General features: G+C 42.7%; 1 protein-coding gene across 2 annotated transcripts in view; it reads left to right on the forward strand.

Moving 5' to 3' along the window:
- STARD13 (StAR related lipid transfer domain containing 13) overlaps positions 1–24,980 on the forward strand; it is a 303,961-nt gene that overhangs the window by 169,964 nt on the left and 109,017 nt on the right. Inside the window, exon 1 of one of the 2 annotated variants that reach the window (XM_009290199.1) lies at positions 12,891–13,059. The exons of the other annotated variant lie outside the window; for it this stretch is intronic. Within the exon in view, the coding sequence (XP_009288474.1) occupies positions 12,891–13,059 (169 nt within the window). Of the gene's footprint in view, positions 1–12,890; positions 13,060–24,980 lie in introns of those variants that run through there. 2 annotated transcript variants of the gene reach the window in all.

Below are 24,980 nucleotides of genomic sequence, written 5' to 3' on the forward strand. Positions count from 1 at the left end.
CCTGAGTAAAACATAGATGTCCGCACAATTTCAGGGGACAAAACAGTCAGCAATAACATAAGTAGGAAATAATCCGTAGGAAGTTGTGGAATACAGTAGTTCTTGTAAACATCTAATTCTTCCCTGGGTCCTTTAGCACATAACAGTTTTCAGTCTTTCTCTATGCAGACGCTGCTAGTGAAACGGTAGAGACAGAGACACTATCCCAAGGACAGCATCCTAAGACTTGGCTTGCCGATGAAGGTGTGAATACAATCCATGTCAGCATTTCCCTGGCTTTCCTGAGGTATGCAGCACAGCCACTGATGTACCCGTCAGCTCCAGTTTCAACCTGATCTCCAGATCAAGGCTGGATCCCAAAATGGGAATGTAGCAGCCAAGTCAGCTAAGCTGTACCGACTGATGGAAATACTTGAGAAAAGAAATCTTCGTTCCTTTTCCACATAGGTCTTGTTTAGTCCTCAGAGTACAGGCATTATATTATGCTCTATCCACAGTCTTGATTCATGTTATAAATAACATACAGGGTGAAAAGCATCTGCCCTGACTTGAAAGCAGTGAGTCTAGTGGGGATGCCTTCTAAAAGGATTGAGCTAGTCACACGAAGTCTTTTACAGTCAAGACAGAAATAGGTACCTCTGAAAGCAAGTCCTGTCATCCTGAAATAGGTGTGTGACACAAGGGGGATGAATTGCCCTCTGGTGGTGCTTATTTGTCTCCATAATCCTAGCCAAGTGACAGCACCAAAGACCTGCCTGCATCAGTGACAGGCGGGGAAAAAGCCATCTCTTCGGCTGCCACCGGAGTGCATTTGATATGGAAATCAGTGAGCCACTAGCATTGCAGAAGTTTAATTTTAGAGATTGCTGCTTATAGCTTCTCTGGCTTCGTTTTAAGGTACTTGCTCAAGTAAGCAAAGCAGGAGATCAAGCTGACAAGGCACCTGTGACTTCAGTGGCACTTGAACATGCGCTTAAAGTTACATGTTCCGACAGTAACCAGCCAGTGTACCTGAACTTTGCATAAATGTGTTTCTCCATTTCCAGATTATTCTGGGACGGCAGACTGTGAATTACACGTCTTTAGGAGACATACCGAATTTATCGTAATAAAAGCTGTGTGATTTTATTTGTGATCCCTGACTGGTTTAGCTAAGCAACAATGGCAGCAGCCATGCAGATTTCATACTGCATGCTTTAAAGTGAGTTTTAAGGTTCACTTTTCAAACTGCTAGTTGGTTATCCGATGTGTGAGTATTTGTTGTACTTGGTACAGCGTCCTCAGTCAGAGCAAAAGTCCGTCAGCCTCAGGTATCCTGTTTTTCACAACAGCTGCTAGTGGATACTTCGGAAAGGGTGTACAGACATGGCAAGTTTATGGTATGACCTCTTAGCTTCCAGTACTTATTTCAGTAAATAGTTCTTTGCTGATGTTGTTAACAAGGCTGCCAATTAGGAGCAAAGTAAGAGGGAGGTTTACGATGTGACTGTGCACTTCCTAGCTGAGCTACACATAAGCTGGTGAGACACAGAGTCTGTTTCCCGTTTGTAATCTTCTGGAGACGTGTAATCCCTCACATCACAATTGCTATTTTAAAAAGTTATTTTCAAATCATTCGCAGGTGTCACGGCCAGAGTTGCCTCCCTGTCACATGAACTTGCACTAGTCTGAGCAAAGTGGGAACAAAGTTTATTTTTAAAGCAATACGGACTTACTAGTGGTTTGAAAGCAAAACGTTCAGAACTCCATTTGGTTTTGATTTATCATCCAACCTATTATGTTTGGTAACATATTAGGAACCAGTGACTATATTATTTGTCATAAGTTCCTTAGGACATAAAAGAAAGAAAAATAAAGACTGAAATACATGAATCTCTGGTTCATTCTTTTGCAATCCAAGTACAGAGTACATACGAAGTACTTTAAAGCCAATTCTGATCTCAGCCACACAAGTGCAAATCCTGAACATTTACAGGGTAATCAGCGAATTCTGTTTTGGAGTAAAAGACCTCCACAGCAGCATGGTCTGGAAATTTTTTTTCAGGACCCAGTTTTGCCTTAATTTCATGTCCTTATAGTTGAGAACAACGCTCACCTGTCAAAATCTAATTGAAAGAGAGGAGAAAAAAACTCGGCAAACATAAACAGGACCAACCTTTTTCAAAGGTCAGGTGCAATTTCTGTTCTGCAATTTTTAGTTGCCCAACGTGAGATACTTCAAAGGGGTCTTATGTTCAGACTGAGGAAACCAGCGCTCCCAGAAAGTCAGAGCTTTGCAAGTGTCATGGAAAATCGACCCAAGATGAGTAGTTCCTTTTGAAGGTTTTGGCCAAGGAATTTTTCCAGTAAAACTACATTCCATAAACATGGAGCAACACCTTAAGCAGACAACAACAAATGAGGAACACCGTGGGGTTGATTTGAAAGAGAGCTGTATATTCAGAAAGTGGGACAGGGAGGAAGCCTGGCAGAGGGACTTGATAGGGTGCCAGGATAAACAGAGGGTAGACGGCAATATTTTCATCACGCTGGAACTGAGAGAGTAAAAAAGAAATTCACGGCTGGTATGGACCTTATCAACCAACTCTCTTGGTCTGCCTATTTTGAACAGAGGGGGAATCAACAGAGGAGAAGAAGTCTTGGTAAGTGGTTGCTGGAGGAGGGAGGAGGATGTGCAAGGTAGTGTGTAGGTGTACAAAGCCAGAGAGGGGAGAGGTGGAGAAAGAGAATATGATCCAAGGGAGGATAGCTGATCCGGGGGTGGGGGGGAGAAGGAGGGCACGTCTGCTGGAGAATAATTCACCTGGCCTGCATTGCTGCAGGTTTTAGGCTCTCTCTGGTCCTTTCTGCTCACTGGAAGCATTTTCCAAAGGCAGGCTGTGGGGCAGGAGGAGTAGGCTGCCTGCACTTTCTCAGGAGAAGCAGCGTGGTGGCTGGCAAGGGAGCTATGGGAAGCCCTTTCCTCTGCATGGCTCCTGCTATTTGGCAGGCTTCCACTCTGTAAAAAAAAACCACCTGCAGCTTGTTGGCCAAAATTACTTTATCCAGTTAGATACATGAACTCTACAGTGTCTATATAGTGCAGTGCAAACTGTGAGTTAAAAAAAAAGTGCAAGAAAGAAATACAGAGTCTAGAAATGGAAAGCTTAAGCTGTGCACAGAGCAGTTGATTGCTGGGAGACAGAAAATCCTGATCAGGGACTTGTCCAATTCATGAATATCTATTTGTATTGTAAACTGTTCCACTGCTAGTTTATTGCAGAAGGTCTGCCAGGAATTATTGTTTCGTTTTGGTTTTTTTTTTTAAATAAAATTATAACTGTTTGATACTCGTAAATCTTCTGATATGAAAAAATAACAATTTGAGATTAGAAGCTATGGGCATCATGCATTCTTTTTCAGACATACAGGGCAATTAATGTATTGTACAGAGCAATTGATGTAGATTACGCTAAATTCTAGCTTTGGGTGAGGGATAAGTGATACATGCATGTCCCATATTTCCCCTGGCTTCTTTATTTGTGAGGTTGCCATTCAGTCACCAGTATGGCTAAAATTATGCAGCCAGCTAAGCATGCAAGCGTGTTGGTCGCACTTGCAGTGACATGGTGGGTCAGCTTTAAAGTTGGGCTAGTGACCAAATTCACTGCTTATCCAAATTACTTTCTGTGCAGGACCTTTTCTCTGGTTCTGGGATGCCCAAGATGGTAATCTGGGCGAGAGAAGAAAACGTCATGTGCACCCTATTCTCCAGGGCATGGGCAAGCACATACGCAGAGGCCATGGGGATGGATCTCAGCTCTGTGCTGGATTCAGTGCCCTCACTCGCCCTTGCAGCAACAGCACGGGACTGCCACATGTCAGGCCAGATGGTCCTGCACTGTACCAGGGATGCTGGGTGCCACAAGGCTTAATTCAGTTTGCTTTGTCAGGGAGATGGGAGAGGTGGAGGCAGAAAGGGTCACTGCAGCTTGTGCAGAGGGCATCCCTCCCGGGAACACTTGCCACCCCATGTAGCCCAAACTCCCGCCACGCATCAGCCAAACCCCCAGCTTTCCTGGGTCTCCAGGAAGAGTAACCAGCAAAGGGATGGCTTTGCTGTACCTAGTGGCTCTCTTGGTGGTGATGGCTTGGGGATTGTAGAAAAAAAGGAGACATTTTAACTGTTAGTGAACAAAATGCTTTATATGCATCCTGCAGAGTACTTCCTTGCATGCTGTGCTGCAGTCCAGCCCTAGAGTCAAGTCCCAACTTACTGGTTCGTGTGTATTGCTCTGTAGAGCCACATGTACAAACACTACATCCTTGTTATGCAGTATTTATAAGAGCCGATAACATGCATTTAATAATATATTGGGAAATCTGTAGCATTCTGCAAGTTTAGGCAATAAGTGTCTCATCTGAAGGAACTCACTACAGGTGTATGACCATTTTGAAGGGTATTTATTTTCTCCTTGGTTCATGCAGTTACAGTAGACTTTAGCCTGCCTACAGTGGACTGATATTGCTTGTAAGGAAAATGAAACTGCCTACAAAATTATATTTCCTTTTTTTTTACATATAGGTACCAAAGTAGTTAAGCAAGGCAACGATTACTATTAGCAGTCAGGAAATTGGTACAGAGACAGGTTATACAACTTCCCTGAAGTCTTACAGCAGGTCACTGCAAGGTGGTCCTGTGCCCTAACCATTGTGTTAGTCTGCCTCTCTGGACCAGAGACTGAAATCATGCAATGAATATTCATTGATTTCAAGGAGCCTGGAGAATTTCATGTTCCCATGCACCAGTCCCATGCTGTTGTGTTTGAAATAGTGTTGCCAAGAGCTATTCTGTTCTGTCTTGTTGGTTTTTTTTTTATTTTTACAAAGTCTAACTTTGGCATTGTCTCTCTAGCACAGAGAGACGAAAAAACCCTCTCTCAAAACCAGATCAAAATCTGAGTATTTCCTCTCTTGCCCATTTCATCACCATGGTACTGGAGTCCTGTTGAAAAGAAAATAAATAGCAAAGTCCTCACATGAAGTCTGCAAAGGCATGAACCTTCAGCTGAGGTAGGAACGTTTGCCTGTGGCTCAGAGTGACACCAGCAGTAGGGCTGTGTAGGGATTTACAATGTATTTGGGTAACATAAGAAAGTAAGTTTATCTAAACACTTTCTTATGTTATCACTGTGTTATCCAAACACTTTGTTAGTGAGACTGGGAGATTAGGATGTGTGTTAGCCCACCACTACTTAAATTTATTTACACAGTTCCTGTGGGTTTAGTTCTAGGAAGTTTGGTATGGATTTAGCAGTTGGAGTTGCACTAAGGGTATGGAAACTACTTTTAGCTCATTCCTGTCATAGTACTCTCCGAATGCTTTGGCAGAGGAGGTCTGCCACCTGAAATGTCTTCCTCTCTTTTGACTTCTATTTTGACCTCTATTTATTATCCAACTTTTTTTTTTTTAATTTACTGTTAAGAACCACGTCTTTAGGGACTTCACACTGCAGGATGCTGGCTATTCTTGGCTTGGGAAGAGTTCAGCTAGGGCCAGCAGAGTCTATATTCATATGGTGGTGTGGTTTGACTGAGAAAAAATGTGATGTTTAAAACTGAACAGGAGTGAGACCATAACGCCTAAATTAGCAGCCAAGCGCTGGATGAAACAACCAACCCCTTGCAATGACTTTACCCACTGGCCAGGAGCGCCTGGTCCCTTGTAACCCCCTGGGAGAGCAGAAGGGACGGGAAGGTCACATCCTCTGAGCCAGTCATTGTGGCCAACAGGCCACCGGCTTACACTTCACCAGCAAATGTGCCAAGAGGGTATGGAGAGGTTGTATCCAGGGAAATACTGGCTATTCCGCAGGCTCCAGCCACAAACCACAGGAGCGGTTACTTTGATGCATTTATGCACTAGCAATGCTGTTCAGATCCGACTTTTATATAGTCCACAGGGTGGGTGCAGGCTGGTTGGCTCACATAAGAATACAGACTGGCCACTCCAGGTCAGACCACAGCTCCATCCAACCCAGTCTCATGCATCGGCCAGTGGGCAGTTGCAACTATGTTGGGAAAAATATAACACCGGGATAAGCATGTAGTGATGCTGTATATGTTATATATCCTACCCTCGTTCATGTGGTTCAGGGAGGTCCTGAGCCACGAGCTGGAATTTTGTGCTTAATGGCCCTTGCTGGATTTTTCTTTCAGGATTTTACCTAATCTTTTTTTTAATTCTACTAACTTCTGGCAGCCACAGCATCCCCTGCCAATGACTTCCAGGGGTCAGCTATGCAAATGTGAAGAAATATTTATGTTCGTTTGCCTTGAACCTGCCCCATGATCATTTCACTTACTGTTTCCAACTTCATTCACTGCGAGAAAAGACCCCAGCACTGCCAAGTGGTGGGCAGACCTTTGTAATAGCATAACGATGTTTGTTGGTTTGCTCTCAATTAGTTTTCTAAAAAGTTTTAAAATCCCCTTTGCTTTTTTTGTACCTACTGAGCACTTGTATTGGATTTTCATAAACCTGTCCAAGATCTGTTTCCTCAGTGATAATAGCTCCATTAAGTCCCATCACTGTGCGCTGTGCACTGTGTACCTTTAGGGTGTTTTTTTCTCCGGTACATTTATCAGCACTCAAAAGCTACAGTTTTAATGCCTTCTCAATCAATACTGTAAGAACCTTCAGTGTTTCCAACCAATTTCTGTTTTGACTTCCAGACTGATTTGGTATCGTCATTATATTTTGCCACCTCACTACTCAGTCTCTTTAAAAAAATCATGTATGGATAGTGGACAAAACAGGTTCCAGCGCTAATCTCTGTGGGAGTCCACTGGAAACCTCACCCCATTGTGAACATGGAATATTTATTTCTACTTTTGTTTCCTGTCTTTAAGCAGCCATTAAGCCACAAGTGGCCTTTTCCTTTTTATCCCTGATAGCTGAGCTTCTTTATGACCTCATGGTAGAGGATCTTGGAGGAGCCTTTTTCAAATCTGTTACTATTAATTTTGTTGATTTGACATCCCTGAGCTCCTCTATGAGAGGGCTGATGTGAGGAATCACTTCAGCTTTTTTGCCATGTCGCTCATCTTTTTGGCTTTTTGCATGTGTCCTTATTTCTGTAAGTTTGCCTGGGTGGCTGGTGGGGCACTTACTGCTCTTTTCCCTCTGCCATCCTTTGTGCCCATGAACGCACTGCTGTTGTACTGAGCCTGCATATTATTTCTAATCCTCTGCTCGTATTAGAGCTGCCTTCTGTGGCTTGGCCAGGCCACTAATGCTTTTGTAATCAGGAGGTGCATTTTGTATCGGTACTATCCACTAAACATGTGGGTCTTAAAATGCAAATGGATAATCCTCTGATGCTGGAATGGGGATGCTAGAACAGAGGAAAAAGGCGTAATGTACTAGTCAGAAGCCTCTTCTCCTGGTTTGAAGTTTGTCAAGGATGTCTCTAAGCCTTTCTTTCATGCATAAGAAGCAGCCTTGCTTAGCAGTATTCATTTTTAAAACTCACTATCAGACAGTTGACATAGCAGCTGACTTTCCTCCAGAACACATCAGTATTGGGCTTTGCAGTGAAATGATCCTCTGTTGTAATGCTGTGCAGCTATTAGCCGCTTCCATCTCACTTCCCGGTGGTGTCGAAATCTCGCATAAACTGTTTTCCTTTTGCCCCAGTCCTATTCCTGGCAGCCCCAGACAAGCTGCAGAGCCTCTGCGCCCCGGCACGGCCTCAGGAAGACAGTCGAAGTGCCGCTGAGCCAGAGGGAAACATGTCTGGCTGCACTGGAGACCCTGCTATTTCATGCCCTGTATAAATGAGTTTGCAGCCTGTAGTAATCCCAGCTCAGCTCTCAAACAAACATCTGCATTCAAACATAAAACATTTTTCCTAAACAGCAGGCAATGAACTTCTTTTAAAAGTCCCGGTCCCAGAGATAGGATTCAAAACACGTGAAGTAAGTGAAAGCCTCATCATAAACACAGCTTTGGGCTCCCCACATATGACTTTTTTCTCTTCCTAAATTTGAGAAAGGCGGAATTGCCTGCTGTTAACACATGAGCTGCTGTGCAGGCATCTGTAAAGGCAGATACAGATAAGAAATATAAAATGTGTGGATAGGATAGGGATAAGATATGTGGGTAGGACTCCAGTATAGGATATATTGCATATATAGGATATTGGAGTTTTGGCCATAATCCAGCAAACTGAACTATTCTTCTACCTGCAGAATTACAGAAGGGAATCCAGAGATCAACAAGTTAAAAGCAGACGCCTGATTTTTTTTCTTCTGTGATTTGAAAACAAGAGTTTCCGGCTTCTTCTAACTACATGTCACTAATGTTAATAACAACTGTGCTCCTCCAGTGGTTAGGAAGCTGTGAAGTTCTCATAGCACCAGTGCTTTCAAATGAAGAGAAGCCATCAAGTTGCCATTTAATTTTAGATGCACTATAACAAGATAAGTGCAACTAACAATAAAAGGGAAATGGGTCATGGCTGGAAGATCAAGTGGCTGATTACTGTGTGAGAACTGCAGGTTCCATCCAAGTCTGAAAAACTGCACGCCACGTACGACATCATGGACCTACCTCACAGTTATTTAGGAGGGGTGAATTACAAGACCTGAGTAAGTGGTCCTGTTATATACATATATATGGCAATACAAGTGGGAAAGCGCTGTTCATCTCAATTTACCCTCAGCTACCCCACTGCCTATAGCGTTGCCTCATGCCTACGTGAGTAATACTCTAAGGCCAAGGTGGTGTGTAGAAACTCACACTGTTGTTGTGCTCAGAAAAGCTGGTTATAAGTGGATAGTTCGTTATCAGATATATTTTAGCATTTCTAGAGTATACCATGCTGTTCTCTCCAGCTGATTACAGCACCCCACTCTCAATGAAATGGAAGTAGATCTCAAGTACTGCCTTGTGATACTTAAGTATATATGGGTAGCCCTGGGACAGGTTTTTTCTGCAAATAGTTTACTCTTTCCCGCTCACAATAAATACAATTTCGGGGACAAAAGGTGGAAGAGAGACATAAAAATCAATGAACAGTGTTACAGTTCTGTCTATGAATGCATACACAGAAGTACGCATCCTTGAGTTGACTTTGTCAATTACACTAATAGATACTGTGCAGGTTTCAGTAGTGCTGTGCTTTATTAATAAACCTTTAAGTGAAGCTTCCTGATCTTCCAGAAAATTTCAGTATCCATCAAATCACTGTCTGTCCTGTTAGATATCTAGCTGTAGATGTAAGTGCGGACGTTTCTGATTCAGATAAAAAATCACTAATTCCAGCTGTGGTTTTATGAAGGAATCTCCATTCCTGTGTGGATCGGTTGTGACATGGGAACGTGGGGTTGGGTTTCCATCTCATGGGCTGTGCTGCTGTTGGGACAGGCAGCGATTTCAGGTGAGCGCTGGAGCTCCCCCACAGCCTTTGTAAAACGCACAGGGAAGCTTTCATCTTGAAGTGCTTTTATGTGATGCATTAGCATGAAGTTCAATGTTGCTCTATTAACTATTCCAGAAACAGTCTGTAGACTGAGACTAAAATATTAATTAGCTCTCTTATATAACAGCTTAGGCTTCTGTAGTACTTTTTGTCTGAAAGATTGATGGCCAAAGGGGTTTCCTCATTTGAATGACGCATTTTTGAAAATAAGCAATGAGTGTCGAGGCAGTCACCGAACGAGGAGACAGTCATTTTAGAAGTATGCAATGAGGACTACTTCTTTCCTCCAGCATGCACAACTTCAAGCACAGGAGCTTTCAAATGAGCACCACAAGACCAGCTAACTCTTGTTGTTTCTTGTTTTATTTGACTACTATGTAAGTGCTGGACTGGAGCCAAAGAATTCAGCCTCAGCAGAGGCAGTGCGAGGCAGCGCCGAGCCTGGAGCAGCTCTCTGGCTCTGAAGTTGTGTTTGGACCCTCGTGTCTGGGAGGAAGGGAAAGTCATCGCCCTGCAATGGGAGGCTCCTCATTCTACCTTTTGTGAGCGCTGAGATGTGCTTCTGGGGAAGCTGGGAGGGCAGCTCTGCCCTGTTGTTTACCCTCTGGTGGGGACGTGGGAAGGATGGGCAGCCACAGGGGCACTGGGGCTGGTGCTTTGCTCTCTGTTACAAGCATGTAACTGGGCTTGTTGAGCCCTTAATGGACTTGTTCCCTAGTCAATACCTTACTCAGGCTTTTGCCTTGGTTTTTGTTTCTTTGGGCTGGCTTTTGAAGCATTACATTTCTATTAAACTGCTTCCTAGTCTTTGGAAGTATTGCAAGGAAGAATGCAGAATCCCATTAGCTGAAAAAGTCAATGCATTTTCCAACAGAAAAAAAAATCCCTATGAAAATTTAAACAGAGTGCTATGAAATGTTAATAATTGCTTTTTCCACTAGCAATAGCATTTTATAAGTAGAATTAGATCAAAGGACTGTAGATAAATCAAATAAGAATTTCCCCTCATGGTGGTAATGTCTCTTTGGATAAATACTGTGCACATCATTGACACTCGGGAGTCTCTGGCGCATTTATTCTTCAAAAGACAGCAGCTGAGTGACTGACACGCTGACTTGGCAAGCTGGGGTGGGAATGGAAAATATCCCTTCATGCTGCTCGGGCTCTCTCCACTCGCACCTGTGCGGCAATCCTGCCTCTCCGCTTTGCAGAGCAAGGCAGGGAGGAGAGGTCATTCCTGCTCCCTGGCTGCCAGTGACCAGCCCTGTTTGGGAGTATAGATGGTAGTGGTGCCATCTCTTTAGTCTTGAGTTTGAAGTCCCTGCTGGGAGTCTCAGAGAAGACCATACAGCCACGCCTGGAGCAAAAACCAGCAAGTACAGGACTTGCGGGTGCTCTGGATGGTAATGACAAGTAATGGAGGATTTCAGTCTAGAGCATTCATTTTAAATTTCTAGTACCCGGAATTATATTTCTCCATTTTACGGCACTGCAAAAGTCCCATGTCAATTAGGAATAAAATTCGTAAGGTGTAATGAGAACAGATTGCATCGCAGTAAAACCCTCCCCTAAGGGGTTTGCACAGAGCAACATTTTAATGAATAATTGTGAATGAGACAACTGTCCTTCCCCCCCTCAGGTTTAGGTGGCTACCTCTGCCAAAAAACCTAGGCGAGCAGGCAGGTCCCAGGCAATGCCCCCCCATGGCCCTGCCCTGGTGGGCAGCCTCATCCAGGCTGGGGGTGGGAGGAGAGCTCCATCGTACGAAGGCGCTTTGTGACATATTGTTGGCCTCAAGGCCAGAGAACAGGACGGCTACCTCTGCCCTTGCAAGCTAGCCTGACCCTGTCCTTTGCGAGCAGGCAGGTCCCAGGCAATGCCACCCCATGGCCCTGCCCTGGTGGGCAGCCTCATCCAGGCTGGGGGTGGGAGGAGAGCTCCATCGTACGAAGGCGCTTTGTGACATATTGTTGGCCTCAAGGCCAGAGAACAGGACGCAGACAATAATGTCACTGCAGGTAGATGTCCAAGTGGAGTCTGGGGAGGTCAGGATCCCCCATGGGTTGGGATGGGGGTCGAGCCCCTTCTGCCCAGGGCTTGCAGCCACTCCAGCAGTGCTGTCGGCTCCCCATCCCCCAGCATGACTCTTGCCTCATGGAAAGGGTCATGGATTTGGGAGGTGGCAGCATGGTTCCTGAGCTGTGCAGGATCCGTGCTGGCCGGCCACCCCGCTGCCTCCCCTCTGCCTTCCCCTGCCCTGCTGCCTGTGGATGGGTTTTGGCAGGAGCCTGTTCAGCTGGGTGGGTGGAAGAGCCTTCTGAGTCGCTGTCATTTCCAGTTTTGTGATCCTGTGAAATTGATCTCCAGGGCTGTGAAATTGCTTCCCGTGGGCCAGCAGTGCTTGTATCAGGAACTGTCTTGATCACAAAACTCCCTGGCAAGAGCTCTGCTCCCTTAGAAATCAGCTCATTCTAGGGGTGTATTAAACCAAAATATTGGTATTTTAAAATGTAATGGAAAATTATTTGACAAGCATACTAGAAGGGCATTTTCGATATATTTTTACTCACATTTGGTGCCCGCTTGCTGATAAAAATGGCAATGTTCTGCTTCCATTTGATTAGCTAAAGAAATGGCATGTTTTGCAAACTCAATGGATGATATGTAAGACTGAATGAAAACAGATGCCCCTCTGTTAAAAAAACCCAAAAGATGTTATGGTGAGGAACCTGAAGAACAGACAATCTCTCCATCCCTTTCCCCTCTTCCAGGCTGTGACCAGTTCTTGGTAACACTAATATTAGGGACTCTTGGGTTTTGTTTACTGCTGAGTGCCTGCTGCTAGGCGTTGTTGATTTTTTTTTCATCCCAAAGGTTTCATTTGTTCCAGTGCTCGTTGTACCGTGCGGTTGTGGGGATTCAGGCAGCCCTTCTGTAAACGCACTTTTTCTTGGCAAACAGGGGTATGATTTTTAGAAAAACTAGCGAGGGCATCTTCTCCAGAGATGAGTCGACAGCTGGGTGGCGTGGAGCAGAGGAGGAAAAGGTTTTCTGCAGCCCTGTGTACTCTAAAACAGGCATTCCCGAGTATCTTCAGCTTTTTCTTCTTTGCTTTCCGAAGCGGCCCGGTGCAGCCCCTCCGTGCTGGGTAAGCTCCATCCGCCCGGGGGGCTGCCGGGGCTGGGGCAGGCTGGCTGGTCCGCTCCGGCAGGCTCCACTTCCACAGGCTGGACTCGGAGCGATTGGCCCGTGCGGATCATGTGGGAGAAGCAGGAATCCTGAGTTGTAGCTTTTGGCACTCCTTTTTCTTTTAAAGCGCTTGCTCTTTTCAGCTCCCTAGGGCTTGTTGCCTCCCTCCTTTCATTACCCTGATTATAATCTGGAGTAGCCACAGCGGACGGACGGAGTGGTTTTAAAGGAGCAGAGATGTTTAAGCAGGTGCCCAGGACTTCGGGTACAGGCTGTTACTACCTAAACTCGGTGTCACCTGAGGGCCAGGAGATGTACTTGCGATTCGATCAAACTGCCAGGCGCCCTCCCTACAGGATGAGCAGGATTCTCGCCCGTCACCAGCTACTGACGAGAATTCAGCAAGGTGAGTTACTGGCAGAAGCTCTCCTTAGCCTGGCATTGTCGCAGGGTCTGCAGGTCCCCTCTTTCGTAGGAGAACAGGTTTTAATGCCTCAAATTTCAGGCTTTTTTCCTGCCTGTATTCCGAACTACTCTGGCTAGAATCAGAGTTTGAAATAGCCATTCATACCTTTCTATTTCTACACATGCACACATACACAGAGAACCAAGAGACAAATGCTAGTGCATGATTAGCTATTTAACTAAATCATCTTTTAATCATAAACTATGCGGTAGCTTAGGTGCTGAAGTTCGTCTTTTCTGACTGACGGAGCAGTTACTGGCAGCAGTACATCTGCTCTGATTGCTACAGGTAAAATCTGCCCGTGGTAAAGCACAGAGAGAGAATAGATGATCATCCAGTTAAAAACAAAGCAGAAGTCCAGAGCGGCTGGAAGAAGGCAGCTGGGATAACATCCTTTGGAAACAAGCATGTGTAACTGTCAGAGGATTAGAAAACTTGTCACATGTCCTTAAAAATAATTGCTGACTTGGCTTTCTGCAGCTGCTTATGCAATTATCTAGGCAGTCATTACAGATGTATTGATTTTGTTTTTCTGAATATATATCTACAGCACTAAAGCTAAATGCAGATTGACCTCAAAACAAATTCTTTGGCCTGTGTGTGCAATTTAAAATCATCTTCAGAATCGTTAATGCAAAGATAAAAAAATAAAAGCCAACTGTACAGATTTTTCCAGATTGAAAAGCAAATCAATACATAGTTTTGTATTGATGATAGTTTTGTATAGCATCCTGTTTCCAAGAATACCAGTTTCTAAAGTGGATGTGGTCCTACCTGCAGAAAAAGGGTATGTCATGTATTTGTCATGAAAAAAAAAAAAATCCTGAAGATAACAGTCACTTTCTTGACAGCTTGCAAAAAGATGTTTGATTCTGCTAACTAGGGGCAGGCATAGAGTTAACATTGTTTACTGTCATATCTGGCAAATATCACAGAAATTGGTGTGAGCTTCTGACCAGCAGCAGTTAAATGGAATGGCTATTTCTGTGTGCTGCTTTCCAGTAAGATTCTTTATATCCGTGGCTGTCAAACTCTGGCAGAAGTACAGGGATATAGCGATGAAACTTTTATTGTGTTTATAAAGAAAACAATACATAACTCTTTGGCCAGCTTTTAAAAAAGATGAAAAAGATAGTTTCTGTGGCAATTAGGAAAATGCAGTTGTTTGCAAGGCGGTCTCAGGAACTGGTTGTGTTTGAAGGATACTGGTCCTCACTGCAGCTCTAATTTCAGGAAGGATATTATGTCATTCTGTGTACCCAGTGTACAGCCTGGATTGAATGGAAAGAAAGGGTAATTGATTTCTCTCCAGGTTTATTTGAAAATGTTTTGGGTGCAATGCTAGTACCAGCTTAATTTCCAAGCAGCGGCTGGGAATGAGATGGATTAACACAACTCCTCTACCTGTCGTGGTGTTGTTTAATGTTCCCTCTTGTAACCCGTAACCCATCAGCTGTCCGGGACAGGCAGGGCTGCCAAAGCCACCCAGCGGTGCTGAGGCTTTCGAGAGGCTGCGTGGTGGGACAGGGAGGAGTTTCCGAGCTGTAACTTTTCTGCCTGCGGCTTGTTGCATGGATGGTCAGTCTGTGGTGAATAACCTCTGCCACAGCTTTCCAACCTGTCCCACACAGAGCTGTGGGAGATGATATTTGTATAGCGCCTTAATGATGTGATATGCTACAGTTCAGTATGTTAAATATTTGTGCATTTCGGATCACCAAGAATACATTGTTGATTCCTTCACTTCTTTTATTGATGGAAAACTGGGGACAGAGTCCATTGTTGGTTAAGTGTCAGTTCATTAGCAACAATGAAATTATATGTGAAAATAGATGCTGATGTCTGTGTAGGAGTCCATATGAGGAATATACACATCTAGTGGAAAATCATATGCAAGGTACACCTTTTTTCCACAGCGCCCCAACTACTGAATAATAATTTTGTTACAATAGCTGTGTTAGTAATACCAAAAAAAAGCTAAGTCTAGCTAGTATAACTCAATCTGAAACCTCCAGTTTACACTCTGGATGAAACCCCAGACCCATCAGAGTGACTGGCAAGACTTTTAAGAGGGTTCGCTGTGTGACTCTGTCTCCCTCTGTGCCTGCCTTACTCAGACTGTAAGCAGTGTGGGGGTACTGCACTCAGTCCCAGTCCCAGACCCAGTCCCAGAGGGTACTGGAAGAGTACTGTAATATGGGTGGAGGAATCAGCCCGTCCCTTTAGAGGTGAGTGAGTTTTGCCCCATGGGCAAGTGGGATTCATTACTAATGGAGTGCCACAGAGCAGCTTATCAAGAATGTATTGAAAAGTAAATCAGGAGATGCAAGATGAAAACCAAAACTTGCTTTCAGTCACCCGAGTAAAGTGTGTAAATCATGATTTAGTTTTCTTGAATTCGTATGTCCTTGAATCATACATTTTAAGGCCATTAGGACAATGCATTTGAATGCTGCTACCCCAATTCTTGTGTTAGCACCTCCCCATCTAATCATTGTTTGAATTACAGCATATGTTTAGAAAAACATCCAGCCTGCATTTTAATATCGCTGGAATGGTGAATCCTGCCTGGTTAATTGCTTTGCTGAAAACAGATCTGCCACATGTTTAAGTGCTAAGCTGCCTTGGGGCTTGTTTGAATACCTGCTCTCTACTTGTGCAGATACTTTTCAGTTGCTGGTTTTCCAACTGGAGGCACCCACAGCAGGAAACACTGAAATTTTTACATCAGGGATATTTTTCCTTAGTGAAAAGAATGATTTACAAAATCACAATGTATACAATTTACAACATATAGAGCAGTCAAATCTTCCATTCCAGGATAGGAACCTGGTTCACTAATGTAGTGTAATACAAAGTGTTGCATATACTTCTATCTTTTTGGTCATTAGCTGCATGTACTATTCCAAATGATGCTAAATTACTCTATCATATTGTGCAATACAACTTTTCTTCCTCCTTTAAAAACACATTTGCTGAAGAAGCTTTCCTTTGTATTTTCCTTTGGTGTTTGTTAAAAATAAACTAAATGAATCATTAGAGGAATTACGCTATTTAATCATTTCTAAAAAGAAAACCACCACAAGGGAAATGAAAGGAACTAGACTGTTATTTTAATCAGATCATACTTTGAAAGTCCTAAATATTTGGTTTATGTACACCACCGACTCCTTGAGGCAGAATTATGTGGTGGCCTGTGAATGTGAGTAGTAATTATCTGTCTGATATTAAATAGGTATTTTCAAAATGTGATCTTTTGATGATTCCCTTTCCCCCATAAGCCCGTTAGTTTCCATGCTGAAGGGGACACATGCCTCAGCATAAAGAAACAGGGTGTAGCATGCTTGGTCTGAGGTATTTATTCAGACTGTGTATGCAGTAACTGTATGAGAATTCATTAATGATTACTCATGTTCTCTTTAAATAAATAAGGTGGTGACTTTCAAGAATTTATATTACATGAGTCACAAAGTTGTTATTTCTTTCAGAGTACATGGCTAAATTCAGTGAAGAACAGAAAGTATAAAAAGTAGCTGTAGGTAAAAAGAAATCAAGAGTTAAGGCCATACTCTGAAAATGTTAAATTGAAATTGTTGACTGTGCACCACAAGTAGAGTGTAAGTCAAGGTGAACGAAGCCACATCTGCCCCTGCACAGCTAGGTGTCGCTGGTAAAGAAATGTCCCCATTCATCTACAGTAGAATTTGATTCTTAGACTGCACTTTCAGTAAGAAAATAATATGACGAAATAAATGAAAATAAAACAAATTCCTATTCTCAGTGAGTAAATTCCTGCCCACAGTGAGTAACAGTCTGTGATTTGTCTCAGTTCATGTCCACAGCCAAGAGCAGTTGAAGAGAATCGTTCGATGGAGTGATCTCAAAGCATACTATAAACTTTTCAAGGCAAACTCTCTGTTCAACACTCAGCAGATGTTTTATACTCATATGTTGCAAGTTCAGTTTTGATCTTTTGAGTACCGTTACCTCTGTGTCACCAGCATTTGTCTGGTTTGAGCAAGCATTAGAAGTACAAACAAATGCTCTTTTCTGTCTACAGTTTTCCCTTTGGAGCTAGTTCAACATGTTTAAGTCTCCTCTTTTCTAAGCATGAGTACAGTTTGTGGAAAGTGTTACAGAGAGATGCAAGTGACTTGGCAAAAATTTGTGCATTTTATGTGACTTTAAATTTCGACTGTTAATGTAAAACAAACCAAGTATCAGCAATAGACAGCTGTAATATACTCCCATACTCAAAAGGAGAACTTGGAAGTCATGTAAGTGAAAATGTTGCAGTCATAGTCTGCGTTCAAAAAGCCTGGGTCACATTCTGGATGTGCACACAGGTACTGGTTTTGTTCAGATGTACAAAGAGAACAAAATATGGTTGTTCAGGCAACCTGAACCATAGCATTTCCCACATTCTGGATGCTGGCCACTTTACCTACACATCTTTAAACCTCATTGTCTGAACCCAGGAAAGTAAAAGATTAACCAACAAGATTCAGCCTTGGTGGTAATGATACAAACACCCCCACTTAGGTCATCTCTGACCAGTGCCAGTGACCTACTGCCTCTTGAGCTTGTGGGGTAATTCCTAGCAGTAGCATTTTGTAGTTCCCCTTCAACCCCTGCTGCCTCCGCTTGCGGTGGCCCCATGTCTGCGCTCCAGCCCAGGCACGCAGGAGAGGACAGGTCTGGGGCTGGGGTGGCCTGGGGCACTGGGAGGAACATCCTCAGCTGCAGAGCTGCCTTGCAGACCTCAGCTGGGACATGGTCCGTCACCCTCTCCAGTGTCAGACACGTGTGGGGCAGGCGTGGGCTCACAGCAGAGGGATCTTTGGGTCCATTAAGCAATATCAAGTCTTGACTAAGTCTGTAAAAACTGTGTTTCTTACAGTATCTGAAGGTCCATTTGAAACTGAGACCCTACATCACATGAAGCTTCTTCACCATCATCTCTCCTTCCTTACACACTCTCTTTCCTCAAGTCCTTAGCCCTAAACTTGGAGAAACTAGAGTTTTTCAATTAAATTGTAGGATTTCTTTAAAAATTTTTTTTTCTAAACTTGTACTCTGAAATGGTTGAAGTAGTTGTGTGAAACTTGCACACAAAAAATGTGAACGTCCTGAGGTGTATTTATAAACTCAAAGTGCCCTGAGGTACATTTATTAAAAAAAAAAAAATAGTAGTGCGAAAGATTGCAGTCCAGCTAATTAAAGTTTAACAAAGTTGTACTTCATAGACAACAGGACATTTGAAAGGGAAGAATCTTCACTAGAGCCACTACCTAGCAAAGAGGTTCAAAAGCTGAAATTATCAAGAAATATCTGTGTCGTATGTATTAAGAAATGGCCTATGTGGTACTGCAGATCAGACTCAATGATGATTCCTTCTGGCCTTGTAACTTCACATCCACTGAGCGTTGGTGACACTTCTGCTGACAAATGCAGGTTGGACACCAAGAAGGAAATCTTGGCTCTTCTTTTAAGTTAGGGGACTTTTGCTCTCGATTTCACTGAAAGCAAGATTTCAGCCGAGGTGAAATCTTAACTTGAGACATTTTTGTTTTGAAATTGTTTGTGGTGAAATGAACAGCTGTAGTCGTGCTATCTATCTTCTGTATTGATCACTGAGGAGATTTTTAATTTTCATGTTAACCCTATTGTATAATTAGAGCCAGTAATGTTAAAAGATATTTAATCCAATAAATGCAGGATGTATGCTCAATAAATGAATCATTAGTGTGATAATAACTATATTTTTTTAGTTTAAATTTAGAAGAAGTAGTGATAAGTCACTGGAGTATATATAACAGAAGTAAAATAGAAATTACTCACAAAAATAGATTAATTAAAAGAATCTGTACATAGCACTTTTGTTACTGGGAGATTCTTATGCCTGTATTTATACATAAATCCCTGAAAATAAAGTGCAGTATTTGTGCTGTGAGCACCATAAGTGTTAATTAAAAAAAATCTGCAGTTTTAGGTTCCAGCCAGATACTGTTTTTCTCTCTAGGCAATAGATCCTTATGGGCTTTTTTTTCCTCCATTTTTGTTCAAATGCAAACACTATGAAGTCATTGATAGCATCTTAGCCATAGTCATTGTTTTTGTCTTACTTGTATCATACAATATTCTCAGACTTTTAGTTGTACTTAAACAATTATATGAGCTGTTTCATATAGGGCATCACATATATTTAGATTATTGCCTAAGCCTCTAGTGGAAGGAACTGAGAAAACAGCTCCCTTGTGGTTAAGTTATTAGGTTATTAAACAATTGTCCATAGTTGAGTTTGTTACACCTTGCAATAGCTGCTTTTGAGGGTAAAATGCTGAATTATATGGCCTGTGGGCTTGATCCAGTATATGCTAGTTGTGTAATTTCTTCTTTGTACTTATTTTACAGGTATTTGAATGTGGGCAAGTCAGTAAACCCTCACGTTCATGCCTCGTAAAATTCTCATGTGTGCGCTTCTGCTTAAAAACCTGTTGAGTTTCCCCTTGGGTTCAGTTCAACAGGTCAGCTGAGCTTACTAGAGCGAATCATCACAACACCAATTGCACACCTTAATATAATGGGGGAGAGGAGGGCTTGAGCACCTTGAGCTGGACTATTTAGAAGCTATTTAAGAGCAGACAGCATGATTCAGAGAACTTGGGAGCATTATGGCTTAACTGAAAAGAATGCGTGTGACTCAGTTTGAAAACACATTGTGGCTTTTCGTCTCTCCTCTGTTACAGGACTGAGGAGGTTAATTCTACCAGGACAAGAAAATCACTCCATAACACTTCAGACTACATGGGGTTTTGACTAACATACACCCGCAGATGAGCAAAAGTTTCTGTCCTTGTGATAACTTAGGCAAACTCAGAGAAATAACTTAGTTTAAAATATGGGCTGCACAGTACGTCTTAAGTAAATACCATCTGCCAAGTGTGGAAGCTGCCTTGCTGGAACATACCAGATGTTTTGCTTTCCGCTCAAAGTCCTTTGCCAAAGAAGGATTCGGCCCTGCAACTTAGATGAATCTTCCTCTGTACTAAAGGAGCAAAATAATAAATCCTAATAATGTCAACTGGTATTGTTTTAATGAGCTAGATATTACAGGCCTTTGGCAATAGTTGTGCTCTCTTTTAGTAGGATTTTGGTTGGAGGAAGGTCTGTTTGTGTGAGCAAAGCTTTCAGGATTTGGAAGCATATATATATTTATTGTTGTCTGTATATATGTTTATTGTTGTCTCTCTCATTTAGTCCTAATGGCCTAAAGGGTATCTGACTTTTTTCCCCCTTAATGTGTCACTAGTGTCTTTCATGGTTTGTTTACTTTATTGATTGTGCCGTGTTTATTTCTAATTCTCCATCGCTCGAGTGGTTTAGGAGTATGGAAAAAAGCAGTAAGTTCAAAGTGGAATCTCTACATTTAATTCTAGCTCTTATCCTCTTTAGTCACAAACACATACCCGCCAGCATCCCCCACCCCCCAAACCTGCCATCTTTCTGGGAGATTTCTCATCTTCCTTCTTGAAATCACATTTGCAGGAAAATATGACACCCTCTCATTAAGGAAAGGCATTTCCTTAAAGGCTGCAGTACAGCTTTTACTGCCGAATGTGTCCAGAAGCGAGGATGATAATACAGCTTTTACTCTTCTCTAACACTACTCTACAAGGGAGCTCTGCAAACACCCCCAGCACGTCCTGAACCCTGTGGTTTTTCTCTAGGTCTCTAACAACTCTTCCCCCTTCCTTACTACATGCATCCTTTGGGCCAATACTTCAATGTGGATTATCCATGTTATCCACAAGCTCCTGCTTGAAGACGTTCAGTATTAACACGTCGTGTTCCTGTGTTGGTACTAGGCTTACAGCAGTAAAATGTCCCTCTAAGTCGGAGTGGGCATGTCTGTACTACTAAATAAGAGGGATGGGAGGTGAGATGGAGTACCCCCTGCTCTGCTGAGCAGATGACTCCCTGGCCCTGTTTTGGCCTTCTCCAGTCAGCTCAACCCAGAGCAAGTTTATAGGAGAGAGGACTGGTCCTAGGTAGGGCGGACATGAGCTGAGCAATGCCACTTGATCAAAAAATCGGGAATCGGGCAGTCTTTCATTGAGCAGTGTAAAAACCACTCTTTCTACTGCCACAGAAGATGTAAAATGAGGAGAAACCTTGCTCCACAGGTCTAAAAATCTAAACATTAATGTTCCTGTAGTATTTACCCCAAGAAAGGTAAAAATTTCTTGCTGTAATACAATTTTTAATGCTTTTGAAGTTTCTGAAGAAAGTATGCAAAAGTAAATGTATCTTATTGTGAATTGCCTTTCCATTCCTGCATAAAAGCAGAACTAAATTCTGTTAAAAAGCCAACTACTTAAGTCTTTTTCATTATTTCATACTGTGCAGTAGACAGTTCACATTAGCGAACCACAACCCCGTTCTTCTTCTTTTGAAATCAATATCCCAAATTTCAATATCCCAATATCCCAAATAAATATCAATATCCCAAATAAAATCAGAACCTGCAAAGACTACTGCAAATAATTAGATCATACTGCTTGTCCCAGTAACTGCAGCATCATCGAGCATCCTTCCAAAGCACCTAAGATTTGAAAAGGGACGAAATATGTAAGACAGCTCTAGATTTGAGAAGGAAGAAGTGTCTCTGTCAACACTGGGATCGCACAGGCATAAGACTCATGTGAAAGGCACCGTCCTTTTGCATCCTTTTAGCTTCAGGAAGCGGCAGAACGATTAGTTTTTCCTACTCTCCAACTGGTATGGGAGTGGAAGTCTGAACAGGACAAGACTCTCAGAGCCGCACAATGTGGCTTTTTCATAATATATTTGGCAAACTCGAATGTTCTGTGGGATTAATCTGAGTTTTGTGTCTTTAATTGCATCTGATGGCAGCAGCTGAATATCTAATCATTTTGTAACTTCAAAGATAATGGCTTTCTCTTCCTGCAAACATTTATCTGAGGGGGATAATGTAAAATCCAAAAGTTAATGCTTGGCACAGACGATGAGGCAGTAAGTCCTTGGCTTTTAATTTTTTTCCTTTTTCTTTTCATTTTACAGCTATATTTATATATATTTCTGAGGACTTTTTAAAACTGCCATTCTGTCAGCTTCACTTCATTAAAAGCGTGGCGGTCTGCCTAGGTCTTATCCAGAGTTAAAAGGAGTTTCTTTTCTTTTAAATTCAGCAAGCATCAGACTATATCTGGTTTAAAAGTCCCTTCCAAATTGTTCAGAATACTTTGTCCAAAACCGCTTTATCATTCGAACTGCTGATTCTGCATTAAAACCAGACACCCGTGCCAAAACCCGAGCCATTGCAGCAAAAGCTGCATTTCGTACCACTGCCTGCGTGATGTAGCCTGGATCAAATAATACCGGTGCTGATTCATGGCCGGGATTATTATAGCTTCATCCAGCGCTTCATGCCGAAAGCCAGAGCTGTCTTCATCCCGCTGATGGCCGTTCAGACATCGCGTGAGTGGTGCTACCTAAGGGAATGCGTGGCTGCGGTTCATCTCTGAGCTACTTCAGGCCATCCCTCCCCAGCAGCTCATGGCCCTGACATCCTCCTTGAGGGGCCATGGGTTCCGGCGGGAGGTGATGGGGTTCCCTTACACTTGCACATGGGGCACGAGGCTTTGTCTGTTCAGACCAAGAGCAATCTATTCACCAGCAGCTTCTGAAGGAAGGAAAAAATTTCCGGTGACATTTTAATTCTCTTTTATGTGGAGCTATTTTTAGACGCTGCTGCTGCCAGTCATGTCAAATGCTTCGTGTCTTTTGAGTTTTCGCTGAACTGCATAATAAGCATTTCAGCTCCCTGGTGCATAATGGCAGTGTTATTTGCTGAAAGTCTTATTATTTCAAGTGGCCTCTTATCTTAAGATCAATTCATTAGTTCTGGCCTCTGAAGTTTAAGAGGAAACAATTGCAGTTGCTAAAAAAAAAATCTAAATTAAACTTTTTTTCAGCAATACTTATTTTCTCTAATATCGTGTTCTGAAAGTCTATTTTAAGACTGACAAAGCAGATGATCCATACTTCAAGGCTGTAATCTGGCTTCTGACATCCACAGCTGAGTTGTTAAGCTGGGTGAGAGAACTGAACTATTGTTGAGGGAAATTTAGTACCTTTTCCGTTATTTGGATTATATTTTTAGTCTGAGAGTGCAAACCACTGTACCTCAGGTGCTCGTGGAAAGCCAACAGCAATGAGAGCTGCAAGGAGGGGGTCACTTATGTTCCCGTTAGCCCTGTTGTACACTGCTAACTCCGACAGTCGCTAATCCAGGGGCTACTCCTGATACACAGGGGGTGGCCTAGAGCCCAGTGCGTGTCCCAAAACCCACCCATGAAGTACTGCTGTGGCTCCGTCACCGCTGGCAGCCAAGCTAGCTGGGGGATGGAGCTCAGGTGCGTGGACATGAGACATCAAGTGGACACATTCCTTATATGAGAGCAGAGTAAGATCATCGGGTGATTGGTGTAGAAGATGAGCAGCTAGAGTTTGCCCGGTTCTATCTATCTATCTATCTATCTATCTATCTATCTATCTATCTATCTTTGTATAGATATTTGTATATATACTTATATAATTTTATAAGCCTAAAAATTAGATTTCTGAGGGCACTAGGCACTTTAAGTACAAAGATTTAAACAGTTCACCGTTGCTGGAAGTTGCAGTGACCCAGAATTTTCTCATCCTCCCAGACCGCAGAGAGCGCTGCTCAGTACCAGACCCAGCAGTCCATCCTCATCTTTCTGCAGAATATCCTGTCAGCTCTTAGAGGTGTGAAACAAATACAATTCTGTAGTCATTTAACTGATTTATATAGAAATTAAGATTTCAAAAAGTATAGAAATCAATAATTTTGCCCCATGCAACTATCATTTCACCATCCTGCTTTGCTTTATTCTGACAGTACTTCTGTCTGCACTTTTCTGGCACTGGGGGAGCTGGTCTCCAGAAAGCTTCATTCATTAGCTCTCTGATAGCCTCCAATTAGAACCACTAGGCAGGGTTGCTCAAGGCATGCTCGTCTGGACTGGCTCTACAAACAGCAGGCTGCAAAACATGCGATATGGAAAAAAGAATGGATATTACTTTATCATAGCCCTGATTTGGGAATGTTTCCTGCTTCCTTGACAATAACAGTATTTTGGACTAGTCGTGCCCTGACATTAGAGGCTTTGATTCAAACCAGTTATTTTTTCATAACTAAGCACACACAGGTTATTCAAGAAACCATTTGCTTACTTGACTTTAACCAAATAATTATGTGTTAATCAGAAAAATGGCTCAGACCTTTGAAGTTGCATTGTTCTAGAAAGTTGTGTTTTGGACCATTTCTGTAGAAGACTTTGGTTAAGAAAAATACTGCATTGCTGTTGGTGTCTCGTTGGGCATAGAGCCTAAAGTTGTTGTACAAGCAGGAAGATAGTCTTCACCAGCCACCGTGTATGATGTTACGTGAGAACTAGAGGAAGGCTGTAGTCTAAAATCCTGGAAATATCCAATCTTAAGGCTTTAATGAGGACCAATATAAAACTACTGGCATTTTAATTGTAGCTCTACAGAGCCATTTACTCCCCATGCTGGCAGGGCTTTTTATAGCTCCATGGTGCCTGCTGACTGATTCTGAGAGTAGAAAGTTTTTGAAAACACACTGGTCCCAATAAAGAGAGACTGTAGCTTTTAAAATACAAGCTGAATATAGATTACACAGAATTTTAAGGATAAGGATGCAAGCAGTGCGTGCTTATGTTTTCTTGTTCAGCAAAACATTTCTGTTAGTACAATGCTTTCTTCCTCCTGAGCACCTGAAGCTGACAGTT

This window comes from Aptenodytes forsteri, unplaced genomic scaffold, assembly GCF_000699145.1.
Source record: "Aptenodytes forsteri isolate BGI_AS27 unplaced genomic scaffold, ASM69914v1 Scaffold155, whole genome shotgun sequence".
NCBI classification, from domain to species: Eukaryota; Metazoa; Chordata; class Aves; order Sphenisciformes; family Spheniscidae; genus Aptenodytes; species Aptenodytes forsteri.